Source organism: Pogona vitticeps, chromosome 3, assembly GCF_051106095.1.
Source record: "Pogona vitticeps strain Pit_001003342236 chromosome 3, PviZW2.1, whole genome shotgun sequence".
Taxonomy (NCBI): Eukaryota; Metazoa; Chordata; class Lepidosauria; order Squamata; family Agamidae; genus Pogona; species Pogona vitticeps.
In genome coordinates, this window is record NC_135785.1 from 237280768 (window position 1) to 237306078 (window position 25311).

The following is a 25311-nucleotide window of genomic DNA, read 5'->3' on the forward strand; positions in this document are numbered from 1 at the left end:
CACAACTAGTGGTGAAGGCTTCTGGAATTACAGTCCAGAAACACTTGAGTTTCCCAAGACTGTGAACCACAATTGTTGAATAAACTGTCACAAAAGTCCCAAAAGACTATATTTTATAATGTTTTCAATTATTTCATGGATGAGTAAGCATCTCCAAGGCGTTTCTCCACTTCACAGGAAAAGTTCAGTGTACTAGAACCAAACCTTCACTTGTGCCTAGATTTTTTCACTACAAGACAGCACAAGTAACCACACTTCCATTCGCAAAAACCACATTCTGCTCCTAATGTATACTAAATCTGCATCCTCCATAGCAGCGGTCCCCATCCTTTTTGGGGCTGTGGACTGGCTGGGGGGAGCGAGCTCCATTTGTGTGGGGGGCCCGGGGGCACCCCTGCGCTTGCACGGTGGGCATGTCACACTTGCGCGGCGGGTGTATCGCACCTGCAGGGGGATGTCACACCCACCACATGAGTGTGACACGCCCCCTGTGCGAGTGTGACATGACCACCATGGGCGCGACATGGATGACATGGCCACTGTGCATGCGTGCGGGGGGTGGAGATACATATCCGCAGCCCAGTTCCAACAAGCCCACAGACTGGCACCAGGCTTCAGACGCCTGCTCCATAGCATCTCTATACCTCTGGATAGGTAAAGAAAACAGCACAGAAGATGCCAAGCAGCCAGCTGAACTCAAACAATCAGGCCCTGACTGATTTATCCAATAATTTAAAATGAAATAAAAATAATTACATTTCTTGTAAAAAGGTTTTATTTTTATACATTATAATTAATGAAAACTAATCCTTATAGAAATTAAAACCCCAACAATTCATAAATGTATCTAACATGTTAACTGCTTCTTAAATGTTTTCTATTTCACCTTTGCTGGCTGAAATCCTATCAATGTTTGCTCACAGACTGTGTAACTAAGTGTAGCTAATCACAGCTAACTAAAGAGATGCCAGATACATCTCAGTTGTCAATGAGATGCATGAGGAGGCATGTGACTGAGAAATGCTCCAACATCTTGTCAGTTAGCTGTAGCAAATTATAAAAACTTCAGCAGGATTCTTGCCAATGTGCAAATCACCAACTGGGATAGAAATCAGCAATGGGGAAAATACTTTTTATTCTTTTTAATATCTCAAATTAGATAAATAAAATGGCCAAAAGACATAGGCTGATAACAACGAGGAAAATATATGGATTTTGTGTTCATTTTGGACTTTCTGACCCTCAGTAGATTACTTTACATCTACAGGTTTTGGGGGAAATGATGTACAAAGCCCTTATGTAAAAAGGCTATTTACATACCCTGATACAGAGCCTAAAGGCCAAATGAGCTGTGAGGACATATAAAGTCATTGCCTATGATGAAAATATGGTGGCTAAAACATGTTGCTAGGCATTTATACCTGCATATATATGAATACTGCATGTAGTACACACATGAAGTTCATCTTCTGGCCTTCTTTGTCTTTTTAAACTACTCAAATATCTATTACTGATTCAATTTTCTGCTGTGTTTGACATTTTAATTCAGAAACTATTGGCCAAAATTCTGTTGTGCAACTATGTTGGACATATCAAGAAAAAAAAAGACAAAAATGTTGTGGTGCCTTAAAGACTATTACATTTTATCGTGAGCTTTTGTGGACAAGTCCACTTCTTATGTTAGGTAAAAGCAAAGCAAACCAACGTGTCCTGCTTGTATACTATCCCATAGCATTTAAGGCACTCACAAGGCAGTTTACAATTTAGTTATACAGGCTACACATCCTCCCGGCCAGTGCGCTGAGTATTCAGCTTGGAAGGATGAAATGCTGAGTCAATCTTGGTTCAGTTACCTGAGCCCGTTGGAACTGAATTCAGGTGGTGAGTAGAGTCTTGACTGCAATACGGCAGTTTAACCAATGTATCACGAGGCATAAATGGTGATAATAACCTCAGTAGGAATATTTATCTTCATTTTATTTTAATTTTAAACTTCCTAATCAACCTTCTGTTTCCTAGGCTCCCTACGGATACCCTTTTGCCCTGGAGAAGATTTTGGAAAACCTGGGATGGGGTGGGTGGGGAAATCTCCACACATTGCTAAAATCAGGACTGCCAGCAGTGATTTTCTTTTATTAAAAGGTCCTCCACTGTACAAAAGCTCTTAAAAGCTTCTCCAGGGCAAAAGAGATTTCTTGGGAGTTTCGCAAACTGAAGTTGGAAGGGGAATAGGAAGTTTTAAAGTAAATTAAATTAAAGATTGACAGGTGATGACATCACCATCATTTATGTGGCATGTTTGGACCAATTGGATTTCAGTCAGCATTTATCAACCTGTACACTATGTCTAAGTAATTATTAGCAGAGAGTATGTTCATTAAACCAGTATAAATCACTGTGTGAATACTTATGCAGCTTATATTGTAGAGTACATAGTATACAAACAGCAATATTACAAAGCGTAAAACTTTACAGACATTAATAAAATGTCACATCAATTTATTTCATAATTAACCAATATATGTTTCAACATATGAATCTTCTGACAAAAACTGATAAATGGACATGTTTCATGTGTTTTTATCACAATGTAAGAATTAAGAATAATACATAATGAAGGGATTATTACCTTCTATCAGAAGCTCTTGTCCATGACTGCCCAACAGTGTTCGAGATAGGAAAGGAGCAAAATCCACAAAGATTTCCCGAAGGAGTGGGGCGACTTTTTCCAAAGCTCTCTCAAGTTTTGCAGTAATGCTGTTGGGTGAGAAGTACATTGAATGAAGAGATTCAAACAAAACAAGTCATCAGGCAGCAATTAATTTATACATTTAGGTAAAGGTAGATGCAGTAATCAAAAACATAATTTAAGCTAGGGTAGCGGCACTGGTGACCACTGGTTAAGAATAATATCTAATGATTAATATGTTTAATAAATAAGTAGGAGCATATTTTTTCAGCTTTTGAAGGATTTCAAAAGATGTAACATCTGCATAATATTATTTATCTTGCATGCTAATGCACTTATAAAAATGCAGTTTAATGCAACTTCTGTGCTTTTGTGCTTGGATAGACAAATCATGTTCTAATCCTCTTTAATATATCCTTAGCTTTAACCATAATTTTTCAGAACAAAGTTTTGCTAAGTTTAGTTGTACTTTATTTTCTACTCTTATTATATTTTGGATAAGACAGGGGATAAGACAGATTGTTTCCACAGCCAACACAATCTGAAAAACAAAACAAAACAGGATGAATGAAAGAATTCACTATTTCTCTACAGCTAACAACCAGAAAAGAAAACCTTCAGCTGCCCATTTCCTCAGGCATAGCTGTGAACCACTGAGCCTAAATAGCAACCACAAAAATGAGAAATGACAATATAGCACATCCCATAATATAAAACAATTCAGTTTGTGCGTGAAGAATTCACAAAGGTATAAACTGTGGAAAGTGGGCAAGTTGTATTCCTCTGATTTGTAGAACTGAAATATAGCAAGCATATTCTGCTTCTCTAAAATTTACTAATCTTATAAAAAATACTGAAGAGCAAAGCCTTGCCACCCACCCACTCATACCCATCACATATCACTATAGCTTAAAGCCAATTGCCATGTACTAGTAAGCTGTTCTACAGGAAAGCCTTATCTGAGTGTTCCACAAAGTGGCGGTATGAACCTGTGCTCAGTGCTGTTCACCACTCCTGGTGTTGTGCACATAATGTCATCACTTCTGGCTGATGTCCACATGTAGAGCTTAGATGTCCACAAAGATGCCTCTGTGGGTAAAAGTCAGGGCCTTCCAACCCCACCCATATGTAATCTATATATGGATGCCAGATAGAGGGAATACTCAAGAGTATGCAATGCTGGGGCATGATTAGGCAGCACAGCCTACTCCTAGGTCATGTTTATATGGTTGCTTCATTAAACACCTACAGAGAGCTATACAGAATAAGCACATTCTTAAGGCAAGCCTCAATGCATCATTTGATGGGCTGAGTCCATAATATAGGCTGCCTACATTATGGAAAGGAAATGATCGAGCTTATTCTTTGCTACTGTATAAAAAAGAACCACAACAGACACAGAGAACCTACAAAGCTGGGCAGTCTCCTAAACATTAATTCTGCCTTAATTTCCTCCAGAAGCTCATCACTGCATTGCTTAGCAGTTACCTCTTGCTGAGTAACCAATAGGAACACACTTTAAAGCCCAAAACCAAGGCTGTATTTTGTCCAATACAATTCAAACAAGCATTTCCTCTCACAGATTCACAGTTTATCAAAGGTTACCTTAAAATAGAAATGTGTCCTTTGGAATGTTTGGACTACAAATCCCATACGTCTCCATTCTTGACGTTCCACCTGATGGACAGACACCTAAATGTGACTCACTTGAAAGGAAAGCCTAAGCCGGAAGGCTTCATGGCCTAGTTATGCCTAGCCTAGCCTAGCTTCTTGTTTGGAAAGAAGTTCCTACCTAGCGCTGAGTCAGCTTTATTTCTGAACAGAAAGTACGGGTGGAGGTAGGCCTAGGTAGGCCACAGTGCTTTCAAACTTAGGCTTTTCGTTCAGGTAAGCCACATTACTGTAGGTGTGTATCCCTCAGGTGGAACTCCCAAAATGGCGAATTGCGAGATTTGTAGTCCAAACATTCCAACTGTAACATCCCTACCTTGAAATTACTCATGCAAGAGTATTCAAATGTTACAATGAGGTACCTAAAGAAATATATGAAAAAACTAACTTAAAGAACAGAGATAAAGGCTCTGTTCTTTGTAGATATTACAAAGAACATAATTCTAGTGGGAAGAGATTAAAAGCACTTATATGAATTTGGTTATTATCTGATTCTGTTGCTGCAGCATCTGCTTCCACAGTAATGTTCTTACAAATGCATTTATTCATTTTTAACCAAAGGTGTCACAAAACAGCACTGAAGGAAGCAGATGGACAATTCCGCTGACCCCAATGTACCTTAAGACATATTTTAAAGGTTATGAACATCCTTAATAAAGATGTGGCATTAACAAAAATAAAATATGAAGACAATTGGAAACTCCTCTTACAGAGAGGTTTTTAGCCCACAGTATACCATGCAAACAGACTTGATACCTCCCTTGAGATGTCAAAAAAGCTTTCAGCATTTGATAATTTATAATTGCCTAGTTTGTTGTTAAAACCTAAATGTGATTTAGCAATATAGAAATCATAGAAAACAAAATCCCTTAGCATAAATCACTGGATTATAATGTTTTATGTAAAGTCCAATTTCAGAACAAAATAGAAACAACCCTAAGTAAAGGTTTTTACTTATTAGTATACTAAAGGTGAAATCTTATACACATTTGCCAGAAAAAACGTTTTTTAAAAAACTGGCAAAAAGCCAGTAAAGTAAATCTGACCTATTGACAAAGGATCCCCTTCCCTCTCAACAGAATATCAAGCATGGAGTAAATTAAGACACACAATCCTTTTTTTTCCTTACAGATATGAAGCTACAATACATAGACTTTATGCGATCTGATGGGTTATCAAGATCCATGAGACCAGCTTGTAGAGAACACAGTTTTATGTAGTGTATTGCATCTCAGGGGAATCTGGCCATCTGCCTCATCTTCATCTCATTTTTCTATATTGTTTGATACTAACTAACGATGGAGAACATACTATTTTCTCATTGTAACAGCCACTAAACTCTCCTTTAAAGCCGTAGTTTCAGTTAGGATTTACTAGTGGAGAGGGGAAGACTTAACATATCTTGATGTGTCCCATGCATCAAAATTACACTGTTCCTAAGAAAGAGTAATGCTGTTGTATTCCTCTTTATAGCAACAGAGAATTCACCACATTGGAGCCAGTCCTAAGAAATGTTTATCCACTCTTTTGCTTGTCACGTTTTCAGGAAGGTCACCATAAATATTTAACCTTCCTGTGACCTAAATCCATTTTCTCTTGTTTTATTCTGAAGATGTTATTGACTTCTGTTAATATTTGGTTTCTAAAACACAGTATTACAAACAAGTAATGAAAAAAAAATCTCTGTGTTAACAGGCTGAAATAGTTGCTATAATGCAGGCATAGACAATAGACCTTGGGTATGTTTTTAAAATTAAAATCTGTATTTAGACTCACTGCATTTCTTTTTTAGACAGAATCAGCTATATAATTAATTATTTCATGGAAACCACTCCTAACATTAGTTGGTCAACTTTTGACCAGAATTTTAAGCTACGATTCAATCTTTCTCCATCAGTACAGTAATCAATTTGTTTCTTCTTTTTAGGATGCCACCTATGTGGTAAAAGGAAGAGTGTCACACTTGGATACAGAAGACTTGGGTTCAAATCTCCATTCTGACATGGAAACTCAGTGGGGTGTTCCAATGGTAAGCTAATCACTGAATTTTGCACACATTTCCAAAATCTTATTAGGATTGCCATAACTCAGAAGTGACTTAACAAGACTCAACATTAACTAATAAGATTCCAGATTCCATCAGAATTTTGGATTTGTCTTTAAGACACTTAAAAGTTAATGATGTTGGAAGATAATATTACTGTAATAATGTTTGGAAATCTTGGTTACAAGGAGCATGAGACTGTCTTATTACAACCACTTCATCAGCTACCAGTCTGTTTTCAAAGACAATTGATGTTCTATGAAGCCATATAAGATTTAGGAATAGGCTCTTCAAAAGACTGAAGGGAGGTGACGTCACTGTGGGTTGAACCGCAGAAGCCTCTGTGCTGCAAGGTCAGAAGACCTGCAGTCGTAAAGATCGAATCCATGCGACAGAGTGAGCCCCCGTCGCTTGTCCCTACTCCCATCAACCTAGTGGTTTGAAAGCATGCAAAATGCAACAATGTGAGTAGATATAGGTACCACCACGGTGGGAAGGTAACCGCATTCCATGTTTAGTCGCGATGGCCACGTGACCACGGAAGATTGTCTTCGGACAAACGCTAGCTCTATGGGTTGGAAACGGCACTGCCCCCTAGAGTCGGACATGACTGGGCAAATTGTCAAAGAGAACCTTTGCCTTTATTATTCAAAAGACTGTATTTTCCCTAATGAGCTTGCCCAGGTTTCAAGATCTTTTAATAAGACCCTTCTTTCACTTCTACCACAACCAATCTCATGGTTGGTGAGAATGTGATCCACCCAGAAAACTGAGGAAGAAACTTTATAGAAAGCAGGCCCATGATGCCTACTGTGGAACTAAATTGCATAGAATACCTCATGTTTTCAGCTGAATCTTCTGGCATTGGTGCAACAGTTTGTACAGCAGGGAGGTTCTTGCTGGTAGCACCATTCACAAAACTAGATGAAGATGATGAAGATGATGATCCTGAATCAACTGCACCTATTCCAGAAAGAAAGTACATTCAGTGTGAGAAACAATGCATCAGTTTCACACTAATCAAGCATATTTTTCAAATGCAAATATTCTGGAACAACGTACCGTACTTAAACAAAACAAAACAAAACACTTCATTATGTCATTTACAAATAGTACACTCTGAATTTTTTAAAAAAATTGTGCCAGTAGAAGAATTTGTCACCTGATCTCTAGAAACAATATGTTCAGCTTGATTGTCCTGGTGGGGGTAGAACTCAGATTAAATGCATACAAATGGATGTGAGGGGGATCATAAAGGGACACCAACAATATACATAGTCCAAAGGAGAGGAGTAGGCTACCAAATATTATTCAAAGTATATTGGGTAGTATCCGATTCAAACTACTGAATATATAACGGGATTTGCAAAATTGGTTGCTATGATACAGAAAGCTTCTTCCAAAACTATCCTTATGAATGTGATAATTTGAATGAGATCCTGCCCCAAATACCGTATATAATATTTTACACACATGCGTGCGCGCACCCACACATGCACACATGCACACATGCACACACGCACACGCACACGCACACACACACACACACACACACACACACACACACACAGAGGATACAACTCTCTTCTTCCCAACCCATTCCTCTGCTTAAACAAAAGTAATGATATTTTAATATAACCAGAGCTAACATATCAACATAATATAAACTCAATAACTTTTTAATCCTGAAAAATATATTCAGTATCATGTTAAATTACTTGAACCAGAAAAGAGGATTTGGGACGACAACTAGTGTCTCTAAATAAGTAAAATCAGGTCTTCACCATGCTATATATTGCTCAATATTACAAACTAGGCTAATTAAAAAACCCTGGAAAGTTTTACAAGCAGGCTAGCATCTGGATATACTAAGTCTATACCAGATCAGTCTAAAATCACAATAGGTGTTGTTGTCATGTGTCTGCAAGTGACATAAAATACATACAGAAAAAAATGAAAAGACATGAAAGAAAACAATATAATTTACTGCACTACAGTTAGCACAGAGAAAGCATTCATTTCCAACTATAATGATAAATCTGTATAAGGCCCTTATCAGCAATTTTGTTATTAAGCATTTGAAAGCCTGTGGGATATTTAGATTTGAGTACGCATTTTAAATGGGAAATGGGAAAAATGCATTTTTAATGATAGCATTTCCTTTAAACCCTATCTACAGCACTAAAAACAAACAAACCAAAACCCAAGAACGTAGCCTTGCATTAGCCAAAATCTGGTCATTTATGCCCGCTGGCAAGTGCTACAACAGAAATGTTAGCAATAAATTGTACCTCGTTAAGACGTTGATGCTTGTATTTCCTGTTGCGCATCAGTCACATGACTTGACACATAACAAGAAATAGAAGAACCAGTTTCCTGACTAGTGGCAAATTACTGTGGGAATGAACACTGTTGGACTTAGCACCAGCATAATTATTAAACTGGATTCTGTCCACTGGGTTCATTGCAGTATAGATTATTTACAGTGACCTCCTTACCAGTTTATTAAGGGACAACAAAGGCCTTAGCCGTGTGATTTGTATGGGATTTGAGTCTTGCAATGTGTAATTCCAAGTGAAAAAACAAGCAAAGGTAGAATCTTGCAAGCAATATCTGTGATTTTTTTCATGGAACAGAATTTTTTGCAGTATCTGCATAAGATGACACTGTTAAGGTGTTACACTCAATATGCCAGCAAGTTTGGAAAACTCAGCAGTGGCCAGAGGACTGGCAAAGATCAGTCTACATCCCAATCCTAAAGAAGGGCAGTGCCATAGAATGCTCCAACTACTGTACAATTGCACTCATTTCACACGCTAGCAAGGTTATGCTCAAAATCCTACAAGGTAGGTTTCAGCAGTATGTGGACCGAGAACACCCAGAAGTACAAGCTGGATTGCGAAGGGGCAGAGGAACTCAAGACCAAATTGCTAATATGTGCTGGATTATGGAGAAAGCCAGAGAGTTCCAGAAAAACATCTCCTCCTGCTTCATTGACTACGCAAAAGCCTTTGACTGTGTGGACAACAGCAAACTATGGCAAGTTCTTAAAGAAAAGGGAGTGCCTGACCACCTTATCTATCTCCTGAGAAAGGAGATAGGAAGCAACAGTTAGAACTGGATATGGAACAAGTGATTGGTTCAAAATTGTGAAAGGAGTACAGCAAGGCTGTATGTTGTCTCCCTGCTTTTTTAACTTATATGCAGGATATATCATGCGAAAGGCTGGACTGGAGGGACAGATCCTGAAGGTGAGGCTCCAATACTTCGGCCACCTCATGACAAGAGAAGACTCCCTGGAAAAGACCCTGGTGTTGGGAAAGTGTGAAGGCAAGAGGAGAAGGGGACGACAGAGGACGAGATAGTTGGACAGTGTCATTGAAGCTACCAACATGAATTTGATCAAACTCGGGGAGGTAGTGGAAGACAGGAGGGCCTGGTATGCTCTGGTCCATGGGGTCATGAAGAGTCAGACACAGCTTAATGATTAAACAACAACAACAAATCTGCACAAGAATGTTGTCCAAAAGTCTCAGTGTAGCAAGACGGTAGAATTGCCCAACAATTAAACATATGTGGAGTATTCATTCTATCTCTTAGCTGGGGTTAGGAAAGGATGCTTTCTGTATTTCCTGACCTCTACTGTGAATTCCACTGTCCCCACTGAATGGTGCCAGTCCACTGATAGACCACAGTATGTCATCTCTGCCTCTTCTTATCGTGATATCATGGCTCACTAAAAAATGTTATAGGGCATGTTTGTCCTAATACTGAGGATGGGAAAACACTGGTCAATGTCAAAACACAATAAATTAATGGAAACAATGTTTTTCCAGTCATTTTTCCCTGTTTTAAAAAAGTAAATGACAAATGGTAGAAAGTTGGGCCACTGTTTATAATCTTTCAAGGGGCAATGCTGCAGAATTGTTGTACTTTGTACGTTTTGTAGAATTTACAACAAATTAAGATTCAAGTCATATTTTGAAATGCTCCAATCTTGTGCAAGAAGGTTAAGCTGTAATCTTTACTCAAACAGACTCAGGCATAACAAACCTTACACAAAGCTGATCAAGAGAGTCAAATGTTGCTGATCCAGGCAAGAGTTGCTGACGCAAGCAGTTTCCCATATGCCACAGCATTTCTTTCCCCACCAGTGACTTCACTGCTTCTTTCACCAGCAGTTTATGGCCTGAGGGACTATCTCAACATAACATTTTGGGGAAGTACCCCCATGGCTCAGATAAAATGGATCTATACAAAATGCAGAGCAGTCCTTTATTGAAAATGTTCAAGTAGAAATAATCTTCTCACCAGTCTGAACATGGTAGGAAGAATGTTTGTATGTATTTACTACAAAAGGACTCCAGACAGAAGAAGAATATTTAAAAAAAAACAAGATTGACAAAAATATCTAAAGACAATACCTGTTGTATTAATCATACTTTTTGGTGTAGCTCCTGTGGCAGCAAATATATTAGGTGTACTACTTGGTGGGAGTCCACCTCCTGTCGTGGCTGTTCCAACAGTGGTCACTGCTAGGCTTCCAGGAGGAGGTTTCTTCACTGGCACTACAACACTCCTAGAGAGGAAGAGATAAGTACAAAACAAAAGGAAAAAGGAAACTGAGATGGCGGTACTTCTGCCACACATCCACGCACAGATACAGTACATGTATACACTCTGCCCCTTGGAGTGAAAAGAATAGTAATTCAACCATACTGTAGTCAGGAGGATACATCCCTTGGGTAAAAAACTGGGTAAAAATGGTCCTTTGAGGTCTTAAACAAAGCTGGATTAACCAAAGAGATTTCATCCAGCACGGCCCACACCCAGCCATTACATACTCAACAAAAACAAGTGAATTAGCTAATCAACAGTAATTCTTTTGGCATGAAATAGAAAGCTTTCTGTTCCTGTTCTTTTTTTAAAAAAAAATATATGATTAATGAACTATGATACTGGCGCTTCCAGAAGAGTCAAGGGGGTTGCTTGATATTCTCAAGGGATCATGTCTACATTCAACAAAAAGATTGGAAGAATCCTCTACTCAGGTAAGAACTTTACAACAATTAATTATTCTGTACATCATACTAATTTACAATGATAATATGCCTTAAGTAATAGGTGAAATATAGCAAACCCAGACTTGAACGTGTTTTATAAAACAACTGCCAAATTTTCAGAGATCCCAACAATCCTCTATGTAGCATCCTGGAAATGGAAAGACCATTATACGCTTCTGCCATCCTACTAACGAACAGTCACATAGTAGTAGTGTTTTCAAGATATGCGAGATATTTAAGATGTGGTTTTACCACTGCCATTCTTAGTAAATCTCCATGTCCAAGCAAGGATTTAAACCCAACTCTCCTGGCCTGTCACTCTATCCACTACACCAGAGGTTCACAATCCTAAGTCTGCGGCCCAGTTCTAGCCTGTGGCCTGAGCTGGACTGGGCCACAGAGTAGGATCTCCCCCCACCCCCGCATGCACTCCCCCTGCACAGCCTGTTTGCTCCTGAGTGCGCACCTACATGCACGTGAGCACTCCCCAACCCCTTTGTGCATGCGCAAGAGTGCCTCCTGAGCGCTGCCCTTTGTGCATGTGCACGAATGCCTGTGCGCCTGCACAAGCGCAACTCTGCTTCTTCGCGCATACGCCTGAGTGTACGGGGTGCCCTGCCTTCCCCAGGGCTAAAAAGTTTGGGGACCGCTGCACTACAGTATATTGGCTCTTAATTTTTTAAAAAATATTTTTAAAATGTTTAAACTAAAGCGTAATCATCCTTCAGTTTTTGCACTTCTCTGAATCCTACAAAATAATTGTTTTTTTAAAAAAATTGGGAGTCATCAGATTTTCCGTTACTGAGAAGACTCCAATTCATAACAAAAAGCTATTTAAGGAAGTAATGATAAAGGACTCAGTACTGACAATCCGAACTCTGTGAAATAGGCACAGAGAGATTAGGGACAGTTTGTACAACATTCATGTTTTTTTTAATTTTAAATTTTATTTATTTTTTAAATTTTAATTTATTTACCTTTAAAATTTATTTAAATTTATTTATTTATTTATTTTTAAATTTTTATTAATTTTTAAATTTAAATTTTTTAAATATTTAAATGTATTTATTTTCAAAATTTATTTAAAGGACAAATTTATTCCATTTCTGCATGAATATTCATATCCATATTTGTATGCATAAAAGTTATATAAATTTTTGTACATTTTCTCCTCCAATGCATGTATTTTGCAAGCATTTTCTTATAATGCATGCTGATTATTATGCCGATTTTTCTATGACCTTTCTCTTCAGGCAGGCTTTTCTTTACTGTTTAGGAGACAATAAATGGGATGGTTTATATTTTGTTGCTTCTAATTTTTTTTTTTTTTTTTTTTTGGCAATGCTTTTACCTAACATTTTAACATAATGTTCTTAATTCTTCTTTAATATTCAAATAATTCATGCTTTTAGCTTTTGTGCTTTTAATGATGCAAACCATCTTGCATTGTTTTTCAGGAGAAGGCAGGGTAAAATATTTCAAATAAATAAACACATTTTTCTAAGGTATTTACTTTTGTATGCAACTTTACAGTTTAAACATGTTTGTATCCCTTTTTTAGTCAGAAAATAAAAAAGTCAGAAAGTAGAGAACTAAGAACTAAAAACGTATAAAAATTTTATCTAGTACTGAGTCTTTTATCACTACCTCAGATCTTTACTGGTACAAACTGGAGTCTTTTACACTGAACAGTTTCAGAAGTTAATGGAAGACAAGGGGCCTATGTTTTTATGTATCTGTCTGCAATATAAGAACTACAAACAATAGTAGTAATTTGGTAATGCTTGTGTCAAATGGCATATAGCTCCTCCCTCAACCTCAAACAAGCCTATTTAGACTGCATCAGAAAAGGGCCAGTGTGGAGGTTTCCTCAGATGCCTTGCCTGTAGAAACTGCTTTTGGAATTTTGTGATTAAAATATATCAAGGCAAATACATTATTTGCTTACTTATTTCATATGCAAATTACAAATATAGCAGCTACAAAAGTTTTAACATTTTTTGTAATAAAATCTCGAAAATCTTTTTTTACAATGAAGCCTATTCAATGCAATTCAACAGAACTACCTTATCTTCATCACAGTTAATTCAAAATAATTGTTGCATTATTAGTATAAAATTATATCATTACCAATTTCCTGTTTAATATACAAAAATTCATTTCAAACAATGTGCACCAAATCCTATAGCTCTTAAATTTTTAGATGATGTAATATTAATTTATATATCAATTTTATTGTAGTAGTATTTTTGTTAGCCGCCTAGAGTGGTCCTGACCCGACCAGATAGACGGGATGTAAATAAAATAAATAAATAATAAATATCTATAGTATACAGAGGGTAGTGCACACAGCATTAACAGTTTCTTCCACCATCTTTTTCTGCACTTAAAAATTCCCTGGAGTTATAGTAAGATTTCCTTTTTGATCATAGAATAGATTAAAAGGAAATTGTTTCCAGGGTACAAATGCTAATTTTTTCTGTATTCTCCTTTAGACAACTTTCAAACTAATATAGCAGCTTGATTATTTTTAAAATGATACTTTTTATGGGAATTTGGGAACTGAGTAGATGACAGAAGAAAAACTTCAAAAACAAAACTTCTTAGTCTATTTTATATATCAACACTGTTTTTCTAAAACAATTACTTTCACAACAAAATGCTTCTGAACAATAAGACATAGCCAACATTAGTAATTTACATGACCTACTCTATCCTGCAATAAAGCACAAAGGAGAAGGATTAGATTTCAAATATATCTTTACAATTTTATAGTAAATGTTTCAATAAATAAATCTGCAGTGCAAATAAGCTCTGCTTTGAATATGATACTGTTAAAAACATGGATAACTTTTGGGGAATGATTGTTATAAGGAGAGAATATAGGGTGGTGAAAATGCCACAGAATATAGAAAAGATAATTTGCAAATCCACTCTGGAACAGTTGTGAGTCTAGAGCAATACAATCACTTGCCTTGTGCTTCTGCAAATTTCACTTCTATGTGATTTCCATGTGACATTAAGATGAGTTATAACTTTGCATTCAGACTCCAGGGTCAGAGAAATCTGTTTATATAGCTCATAATATAATTACAACTACCTTAAGACAGATGAGGCAGAAGGCAGCAATATATTGAAACTGATTGAAAAAATGCAGTTGTCCAGAAGCACTTGTGGGGAAGAGGTCTCTGAAAAGCTGCTCAAAGCTTCAGAGTTTGCAGTGAAATTTTTGATGTTGTCACTCTCAATCTATTGAATGGCTGACGGACAATCAAACCCGTCTGGCTAGCTGGCAGCTCATTTTGCTGGCAGGTGGCAAACAATTAGACACACCAATTTGTGCCTCCTGATGACATTAAAGCATGAAACTAAGTTGTATGCAGGGCCTAGTGATTTGTGTGAAAGCATTTCAAAAATAATACTCTTTGCCGTGGCAACTCATTTCAGACTGCCACCTTCCATTATGGCTTTGAGTAGTGAAGACGACAGACTTGAGTAACGTGCAGTGCAAGGGCGCTTCTGTTCAATCCGTCATCAGCGCCCCCCGAGACCTCAATCCCTCCTTTCATCAATATCACCTCATCATTTACATTCAATAGTACTTCAACTGCTGCATACATTAACTACACAGAATACCTATTTTATAAGATATGTTGAAATGTTTTTGTGGTTTTATATTTCATTCATAATTCTGTATCCTTTAAGATTTCTTTTATATGTTTTATAAGAGAGCATCGTTAGGTATTATTCATCCTTAAACTTTTTGAAAAACTGCGTGTGGGGGGGGGAAGAGATAGCGATTATATTTGTATTATAACAACCATTTCTGTGCTATATAATCTGAGTACCTGAAGCATGTCTGTTAAAAAAATTGTAGTTCCAAACCACTCTTGACATTTTGAAATGCACGCATGCACATGCACACACATACACTGTACATTTAGGACATATCTTGTGAAAGCAACAAATTTTGATTCAGATTTAATCCTGGACCATACTTCAATATTTCAAGAATGAACTGTAGTGATTCTTTGGTCCATGCATTCTGCCATTTTCTCCTTTGCAGGCAAGAATGAGAACGAAACCACACACTTTTAGTATTGAATCAATCATTTTCTGCTGCAATCAAATTTGGGGATCTCTGGTCTACTTGTGGTTAGTTCAAATAAACCAAGATCTGAAAAGATATATGAACCAGTCTTAGGGGTTGATGGAGTTCATAAATGCCAGGCTCATTGTGGCCCATTCATTGAACATTAAATTGTTTAGAATTATGGCCAGTATGCAGTGGCATTATTTCACTAATACAGATGTCACATCACTAGCAGAAGACTAATATTGGTTGAGGAGGATAATCTCATGCAGTTTTTGTCTTTTTCCCCCCTAACAAACAAATGCACCATAAACATGCAAAAGTCATGTGCACAGGGACAACAAGAGATACATACCGTATTTTTCGCACCATAAGACATACTTTTTTCCCACAAAACAGGGGGGGGTGGAAAGTCTGTGCGTCTTATGGAGCGAAGAAAACAGATTATATTTTCCTGTTTTCTTCTCCTAAAAAATTGGTGCATCTTATGGAAAGGTGCGTCTTATGGAGCGAAAAAATACGGTAAATAGTGGAAGTAGATTTCTTCAGTAACACAATGTGATCTCATGGCATATAAACATACAGCAAAATCACACTGAACTTTCACCTAACAATCATAACCTCTCTGCATTTCTAATTACAAATGTAACTACATGTATAAAAGAAATAGTAAGGATGACGTGAAAATACACAACGAAGCAAATGTTGATGAGATAGCCACATTAGTCTGTTTCAGTATGTATAACAAATATAAACAGAAATAAATAAACAGTGGTATTTTAATGACTGTTGCTGAAATTTACCTCGGTTATCTCACACTCCAATTTCCCTCAATAATTTCTAATAAGAATAATGTGCTGTCAAGTCAGTTCTGACTTAAGGCAATTGTTTTCAGGATTTTCTAGGTAGAGACTATATAGACGTAGTTTACCAGCCCCTTCTTCTGAAGGCTTCTTGGGACTGTGCAGCTTGCCCAAGGCCCCAGGGGCTAGCTCTTCTAGGATGCACAGCGGGGAGCTGAACTCCCAACCTCTGACTATGCAATTAGATATCAAACTACTGAATAAGTATAAATGGGCTGAGTTAAGTTTTAAAAATCAAGTTAATCCAGAAAAGCAGCTGGGAGCTGTTCTATAATTTTCTTTTTTCTTTTCTTCAGCAGCAGATCTCACTGTTGGTTCCTCCCATGTTGTGAGGATACCTATTTCATGGTCAGAATTTGTGGACATGGAGTCTTTCCTGGAATTTAGCCTTCAGCCTGACTGAGCTGACATACTCTTAAATATTTCACTAGGAAATTCTGCTAGGAAACGATGAAGACAACAAGAAAAAAGGAAGACCAAATATTAGATGGAATAATTCAAAAAACCTTGAGTTTGCAAGACATGAACAAATCTGTTGGAGGTCATTAACCCATAGGTTTGCCATAAGTTGGAAGTGGCTTGATGGCAAATAACAAGTATTGCATTACTTGCATTACTTATACTTGAAGAGATGGACTGCATCCATGAAAGCTCACACCAAAATAAATCTTTTAATCTTTAAAGCGTTGCAATACTTCTGTTTCTATTTTATTTCTGTTATACACTCCCAAGGAAGTTTCAGACCAATTTTAGCTTAGGAAAAGAAATGAAATCTGGTAGAAGAGCAGATGTGGCACTAGTATTACAGCAATTATCTGATTGTTTCAGACAAATATTTTAATGGTACCATGTACCAAGATGATGACATCTCATTATCAATGAGGATCCAAAAATTTTAACTTAAATGCTTGTAGAAAGCACCAAATCTTTAAAGCAGGTATTATAAGATTTCCAGTTAATCTTTGATATGAAGAAATCTAGATATGCTAGATACTTAAGAAAATAACTATATGATGGCCAAAATCCAATTAATTACACCTACCAGCATAGATTCAATTGATGTAACTCTTGATAGAAAACTGCTACAAGTTAAAGTGAGCCTGGGCATTTGCTGTTGCATATTAAGTCATGAAACTTAGCATGCAACTGTAAATTCCTATATGAATTCCTAACTTCTTGCAATTCACCTCCAAGAGTTACACAAATTATATGGGGTGTAACAAATAGGATTTTGGCAATAACCAGATAATTGACACCAGGAATTGTTGTGGGTAAATATCAAATTCCTCTTCCATCTTCACTTTATGACAAGCTAATTTATTTACTTGTTTCTAACACTTCCCACGGTCATGAATTACAAATGTATAAATATTCCTACAAAGGGTTCAGGAAAGAAATAAAATTCTTTAGTTGCCTAGGGGCAACAGATTCATGCAATGATTTAAACTACATCCTGAACAACTCTTCCTTCTGTACCTAATCTTACTAGGTGTTGTTGATTTATTTACAGTAGTTCATCTAAACATTTCTTTTTAGTATACATATTTCTGCAACAAAACATGACACAACAATATATGTAGCTAAAACCACACCAAATATTCAAATGAAAAAATGCACAAAGCTATGGTTTACAATACACTAACTATATCTACATGTCATAAACCTAAAGGGCCAGATATTTTGGAGGACTGATACTCAATGACATCTCCTGGCAGGAACATAGATAGATTAAATTAAATTAATGATACCATTTAGGTATAATATCATAACAAGCTTTGGACTGAGACATATTTTGCTTCCTCCCCACTTTCATTCTGTGTGACTGAAAAAAGAGAAGCTTTTGATCCTGATGTGTAAAAAAAAATCATTATTTGCCATTTTGACCAATCAGGCTTTGCACAAACTACAGTAAACAGATCAGGCTTTGCATAAACTACCGTAACATACTGAAGTAGGATAGAGTGAATTCAGTTTATAATACCCATTCACCTATGAAACACATTGAGTGATCTTAGATAAATCATACCACAGCTAAACTGACCCAGGGGTGCTGAGAAAACATAATGGGAGAATCATCTACTTTGTCTCAAGCTCCTTGTCAGAAACATGGAAGAATAAGAATACGAAGGATATAATTCTATTTCCCCCCTCTGTTCACAGAAAGAAGAGAACATTGCTATATAGCTATTAAATTATGCATTTCTCATATGCATAACATTAGAGTGAAAAGGTACTACTACTACTACTACTACTACTACTACTACTACTACTACTAATAATAATAATAATAATAATAATAATAATAATAATAATAATAATAATAATAATAATAATAATAATAATAATAATAATAAACATGTTTCCAAGAAACACTTACTTCTTGCAGAACTGTTTCTATTGCCATTCAAAGGGGCAATCCCCACTTTTTGTTACAACTCCCTGGGCATCTCAAAATCTACCCTGGTTCCAGATTGCTAGAAAATTCTCCAGAAATTTGGTCTGGGGGCACTTTGGAGGGTTACAGGAAGAAGGACAGGAAAAGAAAATTCCATTGCCTTAGTGACTGGCCACCAATATGCTGGACTTATCTATTCATTATTTTATTTTTGTCCTCCTTTCTCCCCAAGGAGAACCCAGTATTAAAACAAACTATATTTAAAAGCTAACCTTTCATACAATACATAATTACAGTATAAAAGCATTTAAATAAAACAATTTTAAAAACCATTCAATATTCCAAAATGTAGTGATCTGTATTTTTCTCTAGTAAAAACACTGTTCAACCCGATGAGCTAAAGGTTGACTCAGCCTTCCATCCTTCTAAGGTCAGTAAAATGCGTACCGGGGGGGGGGATGCGTAGCTTACACAATTAAATGGTAAACTGCTCAGAGAGTGCTTTAAGCACTATGGGGTGCACAAACATCTATCAATGTATCACCTGATTTTAACGTCTGCTGGGAAGGAATGACATTATATATTCAAGAATTTCCAATTATCTGATATAGTTCAAAAGTCCAATGGGTTTCAAGTTGAACAGATATAAGTTTTCCTTTTGCTATGTAAACTCCTAAAGTTCAGGAACTCTGTGATTCTGTCAAATTTAGAAATTTCGAATGTATAGAGTATTGAAATAATTGTTAAAAAGGTAAACCTGAAAATGTGCATTGTGCTTCAAAATGAGATTTGAACAGCAGTTTACTAAAGGTTACTGCAAGACAATCAGTGCTCCTGTGAAGTCTGAAAGCAAGGCCAATGTAAAACAGCACTGCATTGCTATGAAAGAATCTCTGTAGTTGAACATGAAAGTAATTGAGAAGGAAATACACAACGGGGGGGGGGGGGAGCCCTAGATGCGAAATATTTTGATATATTAACATAGCATTGTATGTAGCGAACTGCTAGACATGTAATTGACTCCTTCCATAATTTAAAATGGCAGCACCTCACTTCTCTCACAGACATGCATATTCAGTGTAAACAAAAGCTATTTTCTGCCATGGGGCAACTTGCCAGCCTCATAATTTACGAGGGTAGTACTTTTCCACCCTGTTAAAAGCAATAGAAATTTCCACTACAAATATTCTGACCATTTAGAGAGGACTGTAACTTGCCAACCTGGCAAAATGGCAGTTGACTGTAAAGTAAAAATTGTTGAAAGGTAGAAATAGTAGCCAGAAAAGGGCAAGGAGCAAGGGATGAGAGGAGGGCACTTACAGAGAGGAGGAGGTTCTGCTGGGGATTAGGAGTTTTTTCCAACATTATAGAATTATGCTGATATGATCCTGTAATGGCTTATGCTTTAGTTTATTAAGATACTTACATAGATGTGACTTGAGAGGTTTTTAACTTACGTATACTTTTGTAATATTCTTAAAACATATAAAGTTTCTGTAGTTATTCAATAGGCAGAGAACAATAATACACACATATATCTGCTTGCATATGCTCGTTCAATAAAAAAAAGTAGAGATTTTTCTGGACATTCTGTTTATCTGTCTTGCACGAGACAAACCCGAAAGGATATTTAGAAGAGAGTAAACTGTATGTGAAAATATTTATCTGGTTTACACTGGACCTAACCTTTTTAGAGATAAATGCTAGCTGTGATTAACACAAGCTTTTCATTCTCCCTAAAGTCTATAAAGGTCTACAGAGCTCTTAGGAAGAAGTTCAGGTATTAAACTTTCTGACCTGACAGCTCAAGTTGAAGCTGTTTTCCAACAAATCTCACTTATACCAACTATGATTTTCACTCTGAAGGCTATAATGGATAATGCAGGGGGGTGTCTTAGTGCAGCTTTTTCCATTTCAAGTATTAGTGTACCTACTATATGCTGTTAGGAGAGTAAAAGTGTAATAAAGACAATCAAATCAAAAGGCTCACTGGAAACACTGAGTAATTTCACAGAATATTTTAAGCTCTGTTTTTTGTCAGTGAAATATGTCAGGGTATAAAGCATTGTTTTATACTGAGAAAAAATTTGCTCCATGAAGAGAACTTTTCTTTGAATACTTGGATTTACTGCTAAAAGACAAAATTTAATCCAGATACCTCTTCCATAAACAGTATAGACTGTTTATAGTAAGAAAGTATACATGGATAAAAGCAGCTGTATTTTCGTTGCATAATTTTTATTAACATCTTACCAATCAACAACACATTCAAGTGTTAAGAATTGTATAACACACTGTGCTATATACCTGTCAAAGGAATGAAATTGCATTGGAAGAATAGGCTGAGTTTCTCTCTTCAGGGCTGGATCTGGGTATGGAATAGGATCAGGGCCACATTCTGCAATTTCAACAGGAGCTGCCACCAAACTTTTTAATATTTCCTTGACATTGATGCCCTTGCTTTGGCTGATGCTTGATATTGATGATGCAGGCTTCAATATTTCATTTGGACTTTCTGTTAAACTTTCCTGAGATTTCTTCACCTCAGAAGACAAAGTAGACAACAGTTCACTCATAGCATCAGGACCTGTGCTTGTTTCCAAGTCTGTCCCATTCAGAATACTGGGTATTTGTTCCTCTCCAATTCCAGAATCTGTATGAGGAATAGAGCTTTCCAGCTGAATATCTTCAACTGGTGTTGGAGTTTCTTTCTCTTTGATATTATCTGGAAATACAGCAGGAGTCTCTGCAACAGAAAAATCATGGAAATATTTGAAGTAGGAAATATATATTTACTCTTATAGCAATAGCGCCTTATTCACCAAAGTGGAAGCTCCATATTTTGCAGGGACATGAGTGGAAGTCTCTTTACAAGCATTTGAGAGGCCCTTGATGTATCCATCCCCTAGAATCTGATGGCAGCAATAACCCATATGTATTTCTTGGCACCTGCCCCCTATAAGGATCCAAAACAGGCACAGAGATGTCATGCATCTGAAATGCTTATGCAGACAATTTCAAAATCACGGTCAACCAGCCGAGGGCAAGATGTTAACAGCTTATTTTTGCGGTCCAGAGGTAATCGGCCATGTGCCTCACCACCTCCATGCTATGAAACCAGAAGTGGCCAAAAGTCCCTTTCCAGTTCTTTAGAAGTTTACTTAATAGGGAGAGGGTCTCTAACTGGATAGTGTTACTGCGTGCAACCCACAATCTGTGCATTCCCACACCCAGACTGAAAGTTTCTACACACTCATATATTGGATTCCATAGCCCTTCTCTTCTGACAATTTTGGTTGCTGGAAATCTAAGTATTTTTGCACAATTTTTTTCAGCACAACCTACTTCAATTTTATGTAGGCACATAGTATGAGTAGAACTAACATTTCAGCAGGATTCAGTGAAAATGTTAATAGGCAGATGCTAACAAGTACAAATTTGTAATTACAAAAATGTAGACTACATCACCACAATTAAGTCTAGAACTAAATTTTGGCACCACAAACCCTGGCTCACTATATTATACATCTTTCTCACAATCTTGAATTTCTAGAGAAAATGTTGTTTGTATTTCTTAAACTAACAAAAAAAATTCAAAATTCTGTTAATGAAATAAAGCTACATTCAGTTTTGTATTACTTCATAATAAATTAGAATTTAAATATATACATTTTACTCTTATCCACAGGGATAGGGTATTTTATCTCAGAAATCACACAGAACTAGATTTTGTAAAGATGGCTTGTGACAGGGAAGGAGCAGGGTGTTCCCTGAAGTTCAGAAGTGAGATGTCGCCACCCATCCTGGTTCTTGAACCATGCTGAAGCACCATATGGCATTACCACTAAAAAAGCTGTAAAACAACATTCCGCTACTTGCCATCCACCATTTCCAGCAAACAAAGAAACAAACACCTTGGGCAAAAACCATTTACTTTTAGAAAAAAGCAGGATATTTTAGAGTTGTTTATAACCAAATAGAACTTTACATTCAATTTTTATTTACCCCTTTAGAAAGAAGCCAACAACTATAAATTCCCCAATTGTTTATTTTTCATTCTAAGAATCTTTAATGCCACACAAAACATTTAATATAGGTTTAAGGGACTATATTATGTCGCTGCTCGTAATATTTAGTTCACAAACTATCTTATAGATTTACTTGGAAAAAATTGTTTCTAACCTAGAAAATGTAACATTCAGACTGATTTCCTGCAATCTTTTCCATAGTTATACTCATTACTCAGTGAAATGAATGGAACTTATTGCTGTATAATTCTGCACAGGTCTGCTGAATAGACACTTAACTAATAGTAATGTGTAGCTGTGTATGAACTAAACCCAAAATAATATTAGCTGAGGGGAAATTGCTACCAGTGTAATTGCACTGGATAACATGGTTTTATAAGCAGTTTTACAGCTGGTTATACAATCCCTTCTTTTACCAGTGGTACAGTAAAAACTCGATTAGCTACTCTTACACTAATTCTGAAAATAAGCAAATGCACAAGGTCTTATACTAAATCAGTGCATCACTGGACACAGGTGTGTATGAGTTATAAAGGAGTTCATTATCAAAAATATAACATATGTCTTTGAATTAAATTATATTTAATTCCAAGCAGAAACTTTTAAATCACATAGAATCAAAGCATCACAATTCATGAAACAAACAAACAAACAAACCACCTGCATTGAAACCAAAACAACATAAGAGTTATGTGGCATTAGACCAAAGACTTCTCTTGTCCTACATTCTGTTCTCACAGTGGTCAACCAGATCTCTATGGGAAGTCCACAAAAGAATACACATGCAACAATATCCTTCCACTAGTTTTAACCAACAAATGGTACTGAAAAGCACAGTGCCTGATGGTAGAGGCAATACACAGCTTTTATAATCAGTAGCTGCTGACAGCTTTATCTTACATGAATTCATCTCATTTTCTTTCAAACTTGCATGCACTGGCAACCATCATTATATCTTAAGTCTATGAATTCCACAAATAAACTGGGTACTATGTGAAGAAATAATTCCTTTTATCACTAAAATCGTGAAACAGGGAGAAAAAATAAGCTGTACTATCAATCCCCATACTGCAGATGGGAAGTTGAGAAGCTGAGGTCGAGCAAATAGCAGCCTGCACTTGGACAATTACTGTTTGTATAGATGAAGTAAGATCGGCACTAACAGCTTCACCTCTCACTTCCCTTAATTCAGGCAGCTACATCAACTCTGCTTCTATTAATAGCATTCATTTTTCAAAGTATCACAATCCTCTAGTCAACACTTAGGTGAAAGTTCCACATAATTGTTTCTTCAGTGGCCAATAAGTAGCTGCAAACATTTACTGGCTTAGAAAGTCAAAGATAGAATTATAAACCATTTTACTGAAACTCAAAGTACTATTGATTTAAAAAGGAAATTAAAAAACCCCTTGCAATAGAATTTATCTCAGTATGTTTTTCTAGGCAGATGTTCCAGAGGAAGAAGTCATCGGAAGTAGGACAATTGCACTGGAATCTTACATAATACACATTTTTCAAACAGCACAAACAAATTGTCTCAAAACAAACAGGGACATATCAGAACCTAGCACTCTAATTGGCACAAATTATTATTTTCCATTTTAATATTTGGGGGTATATGGAACATACTAGGTCTTCAACATACTGATATAATACGTTACATGCTTAGAGAAAACTGAAACTGCTGTCTACATGAACGTCAGTATACAAGCAATCAGGATGATCTTTTTCCTTTCTTCAGAAATGGCTTTTTAATTTCGGAATTCCAGCACAACACATTTATTTTACCCTTTATTCATAGGCTAAAATCCTGCTGCTTAGCATAGCAAGTTGCACTAGAATCGGTTCACTGAATCAGTAGGGATTTAGTAAGTCAATTCCGCCCTAAGTTCCACTGATTCACATAGGCCTACTGTGGTTGTCACTATGCTGAATTAAGCCACAACTGGAGTAGGCCCATTTCAATTACCTGAATTTACAGAAGTGTTGATTCATCAAATCCCTACCAATTCAGTGGGCCTACTCTAGTGCAGTTTACTATGCTAAGCAACAGCATTTCAGTGATTAAAAGCATGCAGCTTGGTGTCGTGTATTTAGCACAAAAGTGGTTCATTCATTTAGAAACTGATTTCTGACCATCAAGACATGCAAAACAATGTACAATAAAACCATGCTATTAGAATAAGCAAAACTGAAACACAAATCTTTTAAACAAAACATTATTCATAAAATAGAAATTATAATACATATTTAATAGGATAAATTGGCTTGACAAAATAATACAGTTTGAACTGTGTGTCTCAGAAGCTCAGTCAAAATATTGTCTGCTTGACTTTCTCTCGGAGCGAGTACAATGTGCTGCTATAGAAAAAGCCTCATATGTATTCACCTGATCTCTCAGGAGGATTTACACTTATTTCATTTAAAAGAATGTACAGATGGACAGCAACAAAAAGGATAACTGG

The 25311-nt window shown here is 36.6% G+C and overlaps 1 protein-coding gene across 5 annotated transcripts in view; it reads right to left on the minus strand.

Annotated features, from left to right (window-relative positions):
- Positions 1 to 25311, minus strand: part of NBEA (neurobeachin) — a 470696-nt gene that overhangs the window by 291417 nt on the left and 153968 nt on the right. For 4 of the 5 annotated variants that reach the window (XM_072993781.2, XM_072993779.2, XM_072993778.2 and 1 more), the window contains 4 exons: positions 21126 to 21564; positions 10829 to 10983; positions 7241 to 7367; positions 2630 to 2757 (listed from right to left, as the gene is read on the minus strand). In XM_072993781.2, coding sequence (XP_072849882.2) covers positions 2630 to 2757; positions 7241 to 7367; positions 10829 to 10983; positions 21126 to 21564 — 849 coding nt within the window. The remainder of the gene's footprint in view (positions 1 to 2629; positions 2758 to 7240; positions 7368 to 10828; positions 10984 to 21125; positions 21565 to 25311) is intronic. The other variant, XM_072993780.2, reaches the window with a different exon arrangement.